Here is a 15,408-nt window from a genome sequence, read left to right on the forward strand (position 1 = left end):
AATTTCAGTCATTGACATGCTGTTGTAAAGGTGGGAGGTGTCATGGTTTCAATGTGTTTAAAATGTGTAAGGATTTGTCCAATTTTCTCAGTTGCCTCAGCTGAGTATGCATGACAACAGACAGATAGGAAATATTATTAATGCAAAACATGCATTATTATAACTATACTGCCCCCGTATGCATGTTATCCTGATCACACCCCTCATGGTTTAAGTGTCTCTGTCACTCTCTGCAGATCCAGGTGGTGGAAGACGGCTCCACTGCTACCTCACCAGATATTCCTGAGTCTGGCACTACCAAGACACTCAGACAAAAAGGTAAGCATGGACCACAGCTGTGTCTGAAATGTAATACCTAAAAGTAAATATTAATATCAATAAATAATAATAATAATTCTCTTTTTTTTCCCGCCAGACATTCCCGAGACTCCTAAAACAACCAAACAGGTAGGCAACCAACACTGAGAGAAGTGAGGTGTTTTGTTTACGTACTAATATTGTTTTCCTTTCTTCTCTCCGGTACAATGGATTATGAGTTTTTCTTTAGCCTCTTGGCTTTTAGACTGAAATCTCATTTTTGTTTTTCTGAATACCTTTTGCAGATACCATCGAGTGTTAAGAAGGTATAAATATTTAAATCCAGCTATTTGCCTTCTCCTCTTGATTAATCGCACTTGACTGGCAGCTCATCTTTTCTATGTCATGTTTTTACACTTGCACAGAAGATGTACAGATAGATGTCATCATTTCTCGCTTTTTTTTGACCACACTCCCATTTTGTACGGCAGATGTATTGTTGTTTGCTCACTTTATTTTATTCAAGTTATTATTTGTATTCTCGTGAAGGCATCCAGCATGCTCAAACATTTTGAAGCCACAATTCTGACACTTTCAAGGTTGTCGTGACGATGTCTTTGTCATTCCTCTCGGGCTCTTGTCCTCATAACTAAGTTTTAACATTTCTGCATGAGTTCACATTTTATTCTGCTCCTATGGCTCAAGTCACCAAGAATAATTATGCTTTAGGATGGCAGTAAATGCTGCATGCAGCCCTCAAAGCTATGATCAGTGAATATAAACTAACAATGGGTTTGCTTCTTATGTGCTGCTAATCTCTTATCTTGCTACGCCACTGGACGCATGTGTGCGCGTATCCGTGTGCGTGTGTGTGTGTGTGTGCGCGCGTGTGTGTCCATCTCTTCTCTCTGCAATTCTCCTCCTCTTCTCCTCAAGTCCTCTACCCGCCGCTCTGCCAAGGTGAGCTCATGCACAGCAGACGGGGGAGGTCAAAGGGCATCAAAACAGTCTCATTTGAAACTGCAGTTCATTCTGCAAGTCAAGGGCACGACTTCAGATGTTTGCAATGTTTTCAAAGGCCATGCATTTTTGTGTAGTATGATAAGGAGCACATACTTATCCTTAAACTACAGTAGAGGAGACACATGTTAGAAATAGATTAAGCATTGGGCTGCTGTCTGCAGTCTGGTTATTTCAACTTTTCTTAAAATAGACTGAATGGGATTGTGGTTTGGTGGTGATTCGGTGGAGGTGCATGTCAATTAACTGCTATTAAACACACATTAATGATGCTGTTAATGTTATAAGTTCATGGGACTACAGACATGATTAATCCCTTGAGAATCTTAAAGTAAAACGTTTGTCAAATATTGTGAATTCTTTCCAATTAGATGGAAACTTGCCTTAAAACTATAATCAAATTTAGGTTCAGGCTAACTTTGCAGCTGAGTTTTACAAATAATCCTTGAGAGTCCTAACACAGTCTCCATGATAACATTGTGGCAGTGGAGCACGCCAAGTCGCCTCACCCCCGCCACCTCCCTCCCCTCCCTCTTGGTACGTTCCGCCGGCCGCCCCAGCCTGTCGCTCAGGGTACGCTCTATTACATCCGGGAACCTCACAGGGAGTGGTGGTGAAACGTTTGGTCACTGAAAACGGGTGAATTTGTCCTTCGTGGCTCAGATGAGATGCAGAGCTTTACAGGTTAAACTAAATCAAAGTGGTGTCTCGTGGGAAAAAATCACTGGGGAGGTGAAATGTTTGGTCTATGAAGACATATGATGTCATGAAGTACATTGTATTGATGTTCACTCTTCTACTGGGTTAATCAAAGTTGTGCACTGTGGGAGAATAACTTTTTTTGGACATTTGGATTTTGTATTGAAATTTAAATACTTTGCACCATAGAAATGAAGCCTGTGTAAAGTTCTTCTAGTCTGTAAGATTGTTCACTTCTCACACGACTCCTTTCCCCTGTCATCTCCCCAATACTTCCTCCTCTCTTTTACCCCTTCTCCCTCTCACCAATACCTTCTTCTGCCAGGCGTCTCGTGAGAGTCTGTCGTCCTCTCTGTCCGGTGATGTCAGTGAGGCGGGCCTGTCCTCCCACCAGGGTGCACTGGGGGCCCCTGTCGTGCCTCAGCCCAGCGGGTCGCCGGCGGCAGTGGCAACCCCGGGCCCTGCTGCTCAAAGCAAGGTGGGTCACCGGCAATTACAACAACAACCAATTTTAGTGTCAGCAGAACTAAAGAAATCTACCCACAAAAAACCTGTTAGCAGAAGGTGTTTAGACTGACATTTCATCTCCATCATTTTGTTTTTATTTTTCCGTCATATTCATCGTTTTAATGAGCTTGTTCCATTTCATCCGTGTTGTCAATGTTTGACCAGGTGGAACCGTCCATGTCCAAGCAGGTAGAGTTTTCTAATGGATTCATGCATGCTGATGATATCTGGCATGATTTTACTAACAAACTCAGAGGATCGGAGGGCAAAACCTCCCTCAGCACATCTTCTCAATACTTGATTTTGTTAAGTCCTCACGTTGGATTTATGGCATGGTTTAACTTTCTGGCACTTAATGCAATGTAGAATTCCACCATTGTGTTTTGAGATAATGGATTAATCTTTCTACATTGCCATATAATGTTTTTGGCAAGAGTTGCTGTTAAAGTGCTCTGTATTCTTTAAAGGTTCAAGCCACTTAATTTGGTGCAGTGAAATTAACATTTCTCATCTTGGTCTGGGTTTTGGTGATGGGACTTGGTCAATGTTTTTTTATAGGTTTCCTTACTGCTTGGAAAACAAAATCTTTGGTAATAAATGGAAGTCCGACTAATCATTTAAATTTCCTAAAGGCAGCGCATTTAAGCTGCAGGATCTGTTCAGTTTACTGACCTGTTTTGCTTGCTCTCCCATTTTCTCCCCTCTCCCTCCACCTTCTCAGGAAGAGGAGTCACTGCGAGCCCAGGTCAAGGACTTGGAGGAGAAGCTGGAGACGCTGAAGATGAAGCGGACTGAGGATAAAGCCAAACTGAAGGAACTCGAGAAACACAAGATCCAGCTGGAGCAACTTCAGGAGTGGAAGACCAAAATGCAGGAGCAGCAGACCGATCTGCAAAAACAACTCAAGGAGGCCAAGAAGGTGCATAATAAAATAAAGTAGTAATAATTAAATTAGAAATTATAAATAATTGAAAAAAGACCTGAATTTCAGGACTAAGGGTGATCACAATAGTGTATATTGTGGCAAATAAATACAAATTTGTAGGGTAAAGTGATACTGTAACTTGAACAAATAAACCAAGGAAACTGAACCATCATACATGACTTTTTCCTCCCAGGAAGCACGTGAGGCACAGGAGGCCAAGGACCGCTACATGGAAGAGATGTCAGACACTGCAGACGCCATCGAGATGGCCACACTGGACAAAGAGATGGCTGAAGAACGGGCCGAGTCACTGCAAGTGGAGGTGGACTCGCTGAAGGAGAAAGTGGAGGAGCTCTCCATGGACCTGGAGATCCTTAGACATGAGATATCAGAGAAAGGTTTGTACTCTACTCCCAAATCCAAGGCCTCTTTTATATCTCTCTCTCCTTCTTGTCATGTCTCTCCTTTGTTAATTCACTCTCTGTTTGTCCTGCAGGATCAGATGGAGCCGCCTCAAGTTACCATGTCAAACAGCTGGAGGAGCAGAATGGCAGACTTAAGGAGGCTTTGGTCAGGTCAGTAAAATGTCAAATCTGTAATTATTTCCGGGCCAAATGTAGGAACTTTACACCTTAGAAACAAGTGAGGAGAGAAGACGCTCATGGATAAAGCAACCTCTTCTCAGCTGTTAATTTTTCAGTAGCTCCCAAAAGCTTTCAGTTTAGCTGCTGGTGCAAAATGGAACCTGTGGAAAAGAATGACTACACAGAAATCCTAGCACTTTACAAATATAAATAAAACATAAATAACCTGCAAATAAGTCAAAAATCTTATTTTAACCTTCCCCTTTTCCTCCTCAGGATGCGTGACCTGTCTGCATCAGAGAAACAGGAGCATGTGAAGCTGCAGAAGCAGATGGAGAAGAAGAACACTGAGCTGGAGACTCTGAGGACCCAGAAGGAAAAACTGCAGGAGGAGGTTAAGCAAGGGGAGGCCACAATCGATGAACTGAAAGAGCAGGTAAAGTTTGGGGCACACAAGAAGAGATGTTTTCATGACTCTGATGCTGCTTTCATGAGGTTACACTGTACTGACTGACACTTAAAAAACAAGTCAAATGCAGAAAGTAAAAGCAAAGTTTTAGAAGTTTGAAGAAACAAGGATTATTCATGTTTTTTTGTCATCTCAGAATTTGATTGTATCTATACGTGTCTATGTGTGCACATACCAGGTGGATGCAGCTCTGGGGTCAGAAGAGATGGTGGAGACCCTGACAGAGAGGAACCTCGACCTGGAGGAGAAAGTCAGAGAGCTGAGAGAAACTGTGACTGATTTGGTAAGTGCAGCTGCATTTCTGATTCCAGTCTTCAGCATTAATTGCAGTGAAAAGTCTGTTTTCTAACCAACACAAGCCAGACTTACGAAGTATTCACATGCAGATTCCCATTTTAATGTGAATTCCTGGGGGGAAAAAAATGAGTACAGTCACAACTGCAGAACCTTTACAATATTCTTGTGTTTTTTCTGCGTCAATAGGAGGCGATCAACGAGATGAATGATGAGCTCCAGGAGAACTGCAGGGAGACGGAAATGGAACTGAGGGAGCAGTTGGACTTGAGTGCAGCGAAGGTCAGAGAGGCAGAAAAAAGGGTGGAGGCCGCACAGGAGACTGTAGCTGATTACCAGCAGACCATCAGCAAATACAGAGAGCTCACCAGCAGCCTACAGGTGGGTAGAGAGAGCAGATGATATTTGTAGGGATGTGGGAAGCATTGGGCCTACATTTTGTGCAAGTGGATGCCTTGACGCTATATTTGCTTTTTTTTGTGTGTGTGTGTGTATCAGGAGGCCAACAGAGAGCTGATCAGCCAGCAAAACGCCAACGCTGAACAGGTTCAGCAACCTCCTGCAGAGCTATTTGACTTCAAGATCAAGTTTGCAGAGACCAAGGCTTATGCCAAGGTTGGTGACCTGCATTTGTTATCCTGCTAGGAATAATGACTCGTGGTAGTTTTACACCTTTGAGACCAATGCGCTTGTTGTCCTTCATTCTCTTATGTAAAACAAATAATCTGTTTCTCCAGGCCATTGAGATGGAGCTGAGGAAAATGGAAGTGGCTCAATCGAACAGACAGGTATCCCTCCTCACCTCCTTCATGCCAGACTCCTTCCTCCGTCACGGCGGAGACCACGACTGCATACTGGTGCTCCTGCTCATCCCTAGGCTCATTTGCAAGGTATGAAGCTGTGTTGATGAGTGTGTTCGTAGGTGCATTTGTAAGAAACCGTTTTAAATCCTTTGACTGTGTCTAATCTTGATCTCTGTTAACTGTGTGTGAGCTCCTGTTGTTGTGCTTTGTCTGTTTCTGTAACTTCTGTTTCTGTATGTTTTTTTTTGTGTCCTTGTGCCTGAAGGCTGAGCTGATCAGTAAACAGGCCCAGGAGAAGTTTAACTTAAACGGGAACCTGGCCCAGGGGACTGGGCTCAGGGGACCTCCAGGAGAACAACGCAGCTTTGCCTCAGGGCTGGTGTACTCCCTCAGCCTGCTGCAGGCCACCCTGCACAAATATGAACAGTAAGAACTGCAGCTTCAGCACTCAAAATAAAAGAATTGTGTCAAGGCTGCTGGCAATAAAAGCAGATTTTTTTTTTTCTACAAATGAAAAAATATAAGTTCTCTTCAGAGTTAGAGTAATTAACTGCTGTGATATTGTAACAAAATGGATCCGTCTGTTCTGGTTCTAGGGCTCTGAGTTCCTGCAGCGTAGAGGTTTTTAAGCGCATGGGCACACTCTACTCTGAAATGAGCTTCCATGAGCGCTCTCTGGACTATTTCATCGACCTGCTGCATAAAGACCAGCTGGATGAGACTGTTCAGGTGGAACCCCTGACTAAGGCCATCAAGTACTACCAGGTAACGAAACATGTGGTTTTACACTGAAGAACTTACTCATAAAAGACTGAACTCATGAATAAGTCTACCTTGTTAACACCATAATCTGCTTTGCTATGTACAAGAACATCTGTGATTTTACATACCTACTGCATCACCACACTTCCTAAAACTATTCAGTCCACTCAGTGTTAATAGCAGTTACAACAAATAAAAATCGCATGTTTTTATGTTTTACTCATTCTTATTCTGTCTTCTAGCAACTGTACAGCATCCATCTGGCAGATCACACTGAAGACTGCACAGTGCAGCTGGGTGACCACATTAAGGTACTTCAAGCTTCTTCAATAATGTAATTTCCTGTAGATTTAAAGATTTTGACAGCATCTCTCCTAGTATGTGGCTAATAAAAAAATTGTGTAAACTTCACCCACCTCACCCTCTCACCTCCAGTTTACCCAGAGTGCCCTGGACTGCATGGGAGTGGAGGTCGCTCGTCTGCGGGCGTTCCTGACTGCAGGTCAGGAGAGCTCTGGCCTCGCTGTGCTTCTGAAGGACCTTGACACTTCCTGCTCTGATATCAGGCAGTTCTGTAAGAAGATCCGCCGCCGCATGCCTGGAACAGATGTGGTTGGGGTACCAGCGGCTCTCAATTTCGCACCACAGGTATGAACAAACACACAGATGACACACACAACGGCTGTATGACACTAGAGCTCAAAGTGGGCTTAAAAACAGACATGGTTAAGCTGCAGTATATGTTTGCCTTACATGACATGTCTCGTCTGGCAGGTGTCTGAGACTCTGACGGAGTGCAGACGGCAGCTGACCCGCGTGGTGGCAGTGCTGCAGGAGGTGGCTGCAGCTGGAGCTCAGATGGTGGCCCCGCTGGCTGAACAGGAGGGGCTCAATGCTCTCAAACTAGAGGATATTGCCTGCAAAGCTGTGGAGCAGGTAGTGTCACAGTGAATAATCACGTACCATTTGCCTGATCCAAGGAGCAATTTCAAGTTTGAGTGCTGAAAAGTATTTTGGGTTCAGAGTATTGTTGCAAGACTGTTAAATGTTGGTTTTGGAACACGTGGATTTCACGTGGAAGGATTAGTTGGTTTAAGGTTGCTCCTTTTTTTTTCCTCCACCAAGGTGTACGGCTCTCATGGCCTGAACGGTCCGGAGTGTCTGCGTCAGTCCTGCTGCTCTGTCATCGCTACCATGAACAAGATGGCTACAGCTATGCAGGAAGGAGAGTATGATGCCGACAAACCTCAGGGCAAGGTATTTGCACGCCGTAACTTTTTCACATTGATGTATCAAGACATTGTATTCAGACACTGAAATATTTCTGCTCTTTGTCACCTCTTCCCCTCGTCCTCAGACTCCTCCAGTGGAAACTAGAGCAGCCACTGTCAGGGCCGAGATGACCGACGCTGAGGGTCTAGGAGTTAAACTTGAAGACAGAGAAACAGTCATCAAGGAGCTGAAGAAATCCCTCAAGATCAAGGTAACGCACTTAAGCAAACACCTACAAAAATTTCCCCCTTTCTCCCTCTGAGAAGTCCGCTGTTGTACATAAATACCTCTCTCTCTCGCAGGGTGAGGAGCTGAGTGAAGCCAGCGTCCGTCTGAGCCTGCTGGAGAAGAAGCTGGACACCTCCACCAAAGACGCAGATGAACGGGTGGAGAAGATTCAGACCAAACTGGACGAGAACCTTGCCCTGCTGAAGAAGAAGGAAAAGTACGAATTTAAAAATCTTTCTCTCATCTTGCCTTTCTGCCTCTTACACCTTTTATTTTCCTCTCAGTTCTGTCGAAAACTACTTCTGTCACCTTCTTCTCACTCACCTGCCTTTATCCCACATCCTCAGGGAATTTGAGGAGACGATGGATGCTCTGCAGGCTGATATCGACCAGCTGGAGGCAGAGAAGGCAGAGTTGAAGCAACGCATCAATAACCAATCAAAGATGACCATTGAAGGCCTGAGAGGCTCGCCTGCTTCTGGAATTGCCTCAATTGTTCAGGGATCTGCAGGAGGTTAGTGATTTCTGATTTGCACTTTATGTAAGTTTTCAAATAATAGATTTCAACAGGTAATAATAATAATAATGACTGAATGTCTATTATTTCCAATAGGTTTGCCTCCATCCCTGGCAGGGCCGGTGCAAGTGGTGGACTCCCCTCTCCTCAGGCAGCAGGTTGAAGCTCAGAGACTGGGCATCAAACACCTCAAGAATGAAAACAACAGACTAAAGGTAACCTGCTGATTTTGGATTTGCTATTATTACACTATGGTGCTGTGCTGGTTGTCTAAACTCTGGTAATATTCAACCAGAGTATGTTTTCTTTCCAGGCAGAGAAGATGAGAGCCCAACTGGCCTCCCTACCTCCACTCTGCCCCCCCAAACTGCCACAGGTGTCCAAGGAAAGCTCCGTGCCACCAGAGGGACTAAACACAGGCATCTATCGCAGGACCGACCAACTTCTTGCAACCCTGCTCAAGCTGAGTTCAGAGGTCAAAGTGGTGGACATTACTGGGAAGACAACAGGTGTGTGTGCATAATAACCTGATATATAAGATGTATTTTGCACCTGTGTGTGTGTTTCCAGCTGTTCTCAAAAGTGGGATCTGGTTCATTTTCTTGTTTCCCTCTCATGTGTTTCCTCCAGTTAGTGCCAGTGCTCAGCTGCTGGAGCAGACCGCTCGACTGCAGAATCTCAGCGACGCTCTGGACAAACTCAAGGTAACAACTTCAGAATCAAATTATATTCTTCTTACCATGTCCATCAGATGAAAATGGTTTTTCAAACGTTCTGTTCTGTCTCAGGGAGAAGTAGCTGAACATGTGGTCTCATATCAGCCTGGAGCGAAGGCTTCTTCTGACTTTGCAACCTTCCCAGTCTCCTCCTTTGTTAAGGTACCACCCTACAGTACACACACACACACACACATCCCATCAGTTCCATGACTCTTAAAAAAATGTCCTTAATCTTGTCTTGCACTGTCTCCTAGGCCAAGGAAGAGAAGCAGGGAGGAACAGTGTTTGTAGGTCGCGTTGCCATTCCCTGCACACATGGACAGGAACAAGTCCACCGCCTCGTCCTATCACAGCAGCAGCTGCAAAAAGTGCACCGCCTCCTCATGGCCTGAAACAGCATACCATTGGCCCAAAGCCATGATTGACAACACATCAAGAAAAGCTTTTTTTTCTACTTTATTCTCATTCCAACTTCAGCGTTCTCTATTTTCCCTTTTGCTTGTCGCTATTCTCAGGTAATTGTATCCAATATTTGCAAAGTTAAGACTATAGCACTAATAATACTGACACTAGTGTGTTTTCATTTATATTGGCGTATAACTGATCTTGAAAAGTCAGAATGGATTTCACTCCTGAATGTCACATTATGTATGAAGGTGTCATGTTTCCACCACTGAAACTGTTTATTCGTATGTACCAGTTTTCCTCTCCTCTCTGGGGAAAACTTGCAACAAGCCATTTATACTGTACTTGCACCTATTACGTTTTTTTTTCCTACTTTGTATCTTTTATATTTGTAATTCAGACAATAAAACAACTTCTCTTCATTGCAACAGTTTGAGTTAATGAGTAAATCCATGTCCAATTTTGTTCATCAGTAAACAGGCTTTGTATGGTAACATTAGGCCACAAGTTCCACAGCAAACACTTTTTTTATACCAGATGGCTAAGTGAATACATTATGGAAATGTAGATGCCAATATTAGCTTCTGTCATCAGTTAGAGTAAATGAACCAAAGCTACTACTTTGATCACAAATGAGATAGTGGCTCACTGCACTTTGTCAGTGTGGAAAAATAAAACCTCTACATGATGTTCATCCTGAGACGTCAGAAGGATCATGAACTCTCAACTGCAACAACTGATTCACAAAAGAATCAATAACAGTCCTGTCTTGAAATCCAAGCATTAACTTTATTTAAACGCAGCACCTGATACATTCAAAGTGCAGAATAAAAAATGCTTTCAAATGGAAAGAAAATATATTAAAAATCTACTTTTGGTAACAAAAGAACAAACTGAGAATTTAAAGAACTATAAGTACTAAGAGTACTTATAGTTCAGGGAGTTAATTTACAATATAAGAAAAGAACCACTATGTGTGGAGCATGTCTGAACACATTGATAACAAATAAAATCTAAAAACTAGGTTGATGGACTTGTGATTACAAGCTGTATAGTTCTCACACAAAGGACTGTTGTAAAATAAAACAATATACCCATAGATGAGGCAAAAGATAAGAGCTGATAACACAAGTGGACACTGATCAGGTCAGAATCGTGTCAAACACCTCTGCCTTAGTAGTAGTGGCCATGACGGGCGTGTTGACTGGGTCTGTGATGGGTGTACGGAGTATATTGGTGTCTGGTGTGTCGGCTCCTCATCACGTACTGATGGGGCACGTTGTAGGGCTCGAAGTGGCGGGAAGGCTTGTAGCTGAAACCTGAGAAACAAAGAGCACATGTTAATAGGATACAGAGAGGACATTAAAAGCACAAGATCACATAGTGAGAAAGACCTCAAATAACTGGATTTGCAGATCAGAAAACAAATATTGTGACCATGCAAAAGCCTATAACATAAAAAGCCCAAAGAAATAGCTACACATCATCAACCTGTCTGGTCACTCTGCCACATTTAGGTCAGCACACTTACCATTTCTATTTCTATTTCCACGTTTATCTTGATGTCTCTGGGCTGGTAGATGAGGCTGTGTCTGGACTGAAGGTCTGCAAGCTCTTTCGGTCTCATGCCGATGTGCCTGTGGGTTCTTCTCAAAGTCCAAGTAGCCAAAAGGGAGGGAATCACTACTGAACTCCTCCCTGTAGCCGCTGTAATGTCCCTTTGTTGGGTGCCACTCTGTGAAAGAGAGATGAGAGTGAAGGACACGGGGGAAGAAGACGATAACAGAGATAGGGATGTGTTCCCGTCTTTTAAATGTACCTCTGACGTACACAGAAACCTGACATTTATTGTTGATTTTTCAGAGTGCTCAAAATTTTGTATTCACACTTCACTAAAGACGAGACAGAATATTTCAATTTTACACCATTAGGTTGAATTTTTTTGGTAACTGTATTTTAAGCAGTTTTTACCCTTTTAAACATAAAATCGAGGACACTGCCTTAAAAAACCCAACTGTCTCTGTAGAGGTTTTAAGTCTTACCTGTCATGGAAAAATAGTTGCTAGGAGGAGGGTAGTGATAGTCGGTGGCAGCCTGTACTTGAAACAGTCCTAATAAAGCAGAGAAACATCAGCGACTAGGAAATCTCTAAACTGCAGAAACAGTGTTGCTGTCATGTGTAAAAACAATTTTACCTTAGTCAAAAAAAAAAAAAAAAAAAAAAAAAAAAATTAAACAGATGCATAGAGTGCGGCTTGGGTGTAGAAAGGTATCCCTCTGGTGCTCTTCAGTTTGGGGATCCTACTACTCTAGAGTTAGTGAAAAGATGTGAGGCACTAGAGGATAATACATTTAAGTGTGTACTTGCCCTGTTGAAGACCTTAATGGCTGAAACATGTTGGCATGTTTTTAACTAGGTAAGTAGCCATGAAGTATTAAGGCTTTTTAAATTCATTACCCTCAAGTGCCTCAGATCTTTTCAATAACTAAACAATTTTATCTTTTCATAGTACATACTATTAAAATTCTAAACTTACATGAAGTCCAAAATAAACAAAAACAGAACAAAGCCAACATTCAATCTCAAATATCAATGTGACCCTGGACAATGGACATTACATTGATATATAAAATTTACTGTCCATTATTGTTATTTATTTTGCCCATATTTGCTTGCCCTTTATTAATCAATCAATAGAAATAATCCTTATCAACACATTGTCATCATCATCTGAGATCTTACCTGTGTGTCTGGTAGAATTTCCACAGGCTGGCTGCTGATCAGTAACAGCATGCTCTAAAAAACACAGAAACACCACCATCCCATTACAGTAGTATGCCAAAACCACAAGTCCTGCCTTACAGTGTGTGTGTGTGTGCATACGAAGTCTTCCTCCTCACCAACAGTAGCCAGAGGACAGGACACACCCCAGGCCTGCGCAGCATGTTGTGACAGCAGGGAGGTTATCCTGCGGTGGGCGAGGGCGTTCCAGTGGACTCCGTCCTGCGTGCGGTGCTGCAGGGAGAAGCGGAACTGGAAGTGGAGGTCCAACACGTCCATCCCATAGCCATTAGCCAGAGCCCCGCTGTAGAAGTTGGCTTCAATCACATCGTAACGCAGCTGAGGAGCCTTGTATTGAATCTGAAGGGGAGCAGGGAGAGATTACACAACTTTAAGAGTGGAAGAGCAGCAGTACTCTGGAGGAAAAAATGCCTCCATCACATAATGTGGAAAAAATATATATACACATAATGTATATGTGGCTCCTATTTATATCTTGTTGTCCTTTTTAGTTATTTTTTTTTATTTAAAATTGTCCTGATATGAGAAAACGGCATCCCTTATTAAAGACTAATGATATATAGGTGCTTTGTAAGTAGACAAACTATGTTGCCGTGGTATTTAGCGATGTATGTTGCACACAGATGGTGTTACGTGTGTGCCTGCCAAGGCTTTTGTGTGTGATATGATGTGGCATTTAAAATGGGTATGCTTATCATTTGGCTGTTAGTGTTCAACTGTTTGGACACACCTGTAGTAAAATGTCTAAGAAGGTGGGACAGATTGTGCAACAGTTCTGAATCACCAGTCCCATCTTTACTTAGGATTTAGTTGGTTGGTGATGACGTACCTCAGGGACCAGGAAACCACCTTTGATCCTCTCTCCCAGGGGCATGGTGAGGTTCCATATGAACAGGGATTCCTCCGGCAGAATCCCACTCAGCTCGTCAAAGAACCTATAAAGGTTCTCCTTGTAGTCATCGATCCAACAGGAAGTGTATCTACAAAACCCAACAGAGACATAGGCTGATAAAATAAACATACAGACAAAAATAATTTAACAACTACAAGCCTAAAATGTCTAGTTCTGGAAGTAAAAACATGACTCATATTCACCACAGGACATTAAAATTCATGCTTCATTGCTTTAGCTGCCTGATATGGACTTGCAACAAGACTGTGAAATGATAATGAGTGTCTGCTCCTGTAGAGGCATTAAATGTACTTTGATTTTTCATTCCCAAATTCCTAGTAAAGTACTACTCACATTGCTTATTAATTAAGAGATTCACCAACACACAAGGCTGAGTGAACATCTTCAGGCCAACCCAAGTTATATTTTAGTTAAACAGTGCCGTGTCCTCTGCCTCTGCTGCCTCTCTCTCTCTCACACACACACACACCATTATGAACCAAATCTAATTGCTCTAATGTACCATTACTAGTACCATGCACAGTTACTCCACCTGGAAATATCCCAAACACAGGAGTTGGCAATGACCACATCTGGTTTTAACCCGTGCCGGAAGTCATCTAGGATGCTCTGCATATAGCGCGAGTAGATGCGCGTCACAAAATAAAAACGGACCAAGTGGTGGGCGGACTGAAACTGCCGGACCTCCCGGTACTCCGTTCCATTGTGCATTTGGTTCAGACGACCCCCTTCTACCAGGCAGTCCTGTTCAAAGCTCATCTCACCCTGAAGGAGACAAGATCAAGTGGAAAATGTTGCTATATCTCACTTTTGAGATTACAGTTTAAAACAGACAACAAAAACAGTCATGTCATGAATATAGAATTTCTTTAATACATTTCTTTTACCAGTATGTAAACCTGAATAAATTATCACTTGCCTTGGTCTTCAGTTGTTTTAAGGTGAGATATTTCTCCTTCTGCAACAGCAGAACAAGGTCTTTGTACACTGACCGCTGAACTAGTGGCATTAAGAAAGAGCATTAAAAGAGGCTGGCTAAAGAGCTGATACATGTTCACAACCCACAAATCCATTAGAGGGTGACAGAGACTCATCCATGACTGTTGGAAGCTGGCAAGGCCTGAACACTTATTTGTTAAATGGCACAAAAACATCTATTTATTTATACATACGACTAAGTCGGTGAGGTTTTGCTGTAAATTTTAGATGCATGAATTGTCCTTTTTAAAAGTATTTTTCTTTAGAGAAGACACATATTTGAAGAAGAAAATGAATTTAAATTGATACTCACTGGAGTCTCCCAGCACCACAATGAACTTGTTGTGGAACAGCAGGCTGGCCTGCTGGTGGCTCACACACTTCATTATCTCCTTCTAGTTACCAACAAGCCAAACACTTCAGTTTTTTTCACAGTAGTTATTATAAACAGATTATGTGAGTTGAAATTCACCACGTATGGGGTATAAAAGTGCTTCCAAGAGGGGGAATCAATAGGCAAAAACTTACTCCATTAACGTTACGAGTAATGGTATCTATGTAACTTAACTCGCATTCCTATTTATTAATTAGCATTAGCACTTAGCTAAATTAGCTGGCGTTAGCTTGAATTAACACTAGCGTTATGGATACTTACCATTGTAAGTGTCAGGAGTCAGGAGCTAAAGTCAGTGCTGCCCGTTTAAATATATCTTGCTGTTTTTGAATTTAACGTTATCTTATTAACGGTAAATTAGCCAACTTTACTGGCAAGCGAAGTCATCAGTTTGGTCACACAAACCCGCTTTGGCCTCACCAGCTGGCCACTGGCTCCACTTTTAAAATAGTTTGACAACTCAAACAGGCCCGAGGTTATGGCAGCGCTTTCATTTTGTACTTTTAACATAAAAGCTGTAACTTGACAGTCGTTAATCCGACAGTCAACACGTGAGTCCCATCAGGTTAGTTTGGCGTTTAATGGCTGTTGGATTTTCGGGCGCGCTTTGAACCACAGTCTCGCGAGGCTACCTAAAAATAAATTAGATTTAGATTTGCATTTCATACATGTTTTTACATTAGATAAATTAAAGGTGTTTTTTTTAAAAGTTTAATTATAATCAAATATTACATGTATAACGTTTAAAAACAATTATAAATTGTTAATATAAATAAATGCAATTCCCAATGTTTGCCAATAGGAGGTGATAGAGGTCAT

General features: G+C 42.4%; 2 protein-coding genes across 7 annotated transcripts in view; one reads left to right on the forward strand and one right to left on the reverse strand.

The window, feature by feature from the left end:
• LOC137174951 (dynactin subunit 1-like) overlaps window positions 1-9,929 on the forward strand; it is a 12,483-nt gene extending 2,554 nt beyond the window's left edge. The window contains exons 4-32 of one of the 6 annotated variants that reach the window (XM_067580495.1): window positions 237-318; window positions 416-447; window positions 603-623; window positions 1,234-1,257; window positions 1,804-1,890; window positions 2,342-2,494; window positions 2,689-2,712; window positions 3,245-3,442; window positions 3,642-3,846; window positions 3,945-4,023; window positions 4,309-4,468; window positions 4,680-4,784; window positions 4,985-5,176; window positions 5,294-5,410; window positions 5,533-5,685; window positions 5,864-6,024; window positions 6,195-6,363; window positions 6,603-6,671; window positions 6,796-7,008; window positions 7,135-7,296; window positions 7,486-7,617; window positions 7,718-7,843; window positions 7,935-8,077; window positions 8,208-8,374; window positions 8,474-8,592; window positions 8,691-8,886; window positions 9,008-9,081; window positions 9,166-9,255; window positions 9,351-9,929. In XM_067580495.1, the coding sequence (XP_067436596.1) occupies window positions 237-318; window positions 416-447; window positions 603-623; window positions 1,234-1,257; window positions 1,804-1,890; window positions 2,342-2,494; window positions 2,689-2,712; window positions 3,245-3,442; window positions 3,642-3,846; window positions 3,945-4,023; window positions 4,309-4,468; window positions 4,680-4,784; window positions 4,985-5,176; window positions 5,294-5,410; window positions 5,533-5,685; window positions 5,864-6,024; window positions 6,195-6,363; window positions 6,603-6,671; window positions 6,796-7,008; window positions 7,135-7,296; window positions 7,486-7,617; window positions 7,718-7,843; window positions 7,935-8,077; window positions 8,208-8,374; window positions 8,474-8,592; window positions 8,691-8,886; window positions 9,008-9,081; window positions 9,166-9,255; window positions 9,351-9,488 (3,591 nt within the window). In that variant the 3' untranslated portion in view covers window positions 9,489-9,929. The remainder of the gene's footprint in view (window positions 1-236; window positions 319-415; window positions 448-602; window positions 624-1,233; window positions 1,258-1,803; window positions 1,891-2,341; window positions 2,495-2,688; window positions 2,713-3,244; window positions 3,443-3,641; window positions 3,847-3,944; window positions 4,024-4,308; window positions 4,469-4,679; window positions 4,785-4,984; window positions 5,177-5,293; window positions 5,411-5,532; window positions 5,686-5,863; window positions 6,025-6,194; window positions 6,364-6,602; window positions 6,672-6,795; window positions 7,009-7,134; window positions 7,297-7,485; window positions 7,618-7,717; window positions 7,844-7,934; window positions 8,078-8,207; window positions 8,375-8,473; window positions 8,593-8,690; window positions 8,887-9,007; window positions 9,082-9,165; window positions 9,256-9,350) is intronic. The other 5 variants (XM_067580496.1, XM_067580497.1, XM_067580498.1 and 2 more) reach the window with 5 other exon arrangements.
• A 341-nt stretch (window positions 9,930-10,270) lies between these two features.
• On the reverse strand, window positions 10,271-15,202 carry LOC137174954 (PC-esterase domain-containing protein 1A-like). Its single transcript, XM_067580509.1, has 10 exons — window positions 14,851-15,202; window positions 14,509-14,590; window positions 14,137-14,216; window positions 13,750-13,982; window positions 13,134-13,284; window positions 12,403-12,643; window positions 12,245-12,298; window positions 11,544-11,612; window positions 11,033-11,236; window positions 10,271-10,820 (listed from the first exon to the last, which is right to left on the reverse strand). Exons 1-10 carry the CDS (start codon window positions 14,851-14,853, stop codon window positions 10,675-10,677), a joined length of 1,263 nt encoding a protein of 420 aa, XP_067436610.1. The 5' UTR covers window positions 14,854-15,202; the 3' UTR covers window positions 10,271-10,674.
• Window positions 15,203-15,408: the final 206 nt, after the last annotated feature.

The sequence above is a fragment of the Thunnus thynnus genome, chromosome 22 (genome assembly GCF_963924715.1).
Source record: "Thunnus thynnus chromosome 22, fThuThy2.1, whole genome shotgun sequence".
Classification (NCBI taxonomy): Eukaryota; Metazoa; Chordata; class Actinopteri; order Scombriformes; family Scombridae; genus Thunnus; species Thunnus thynnus.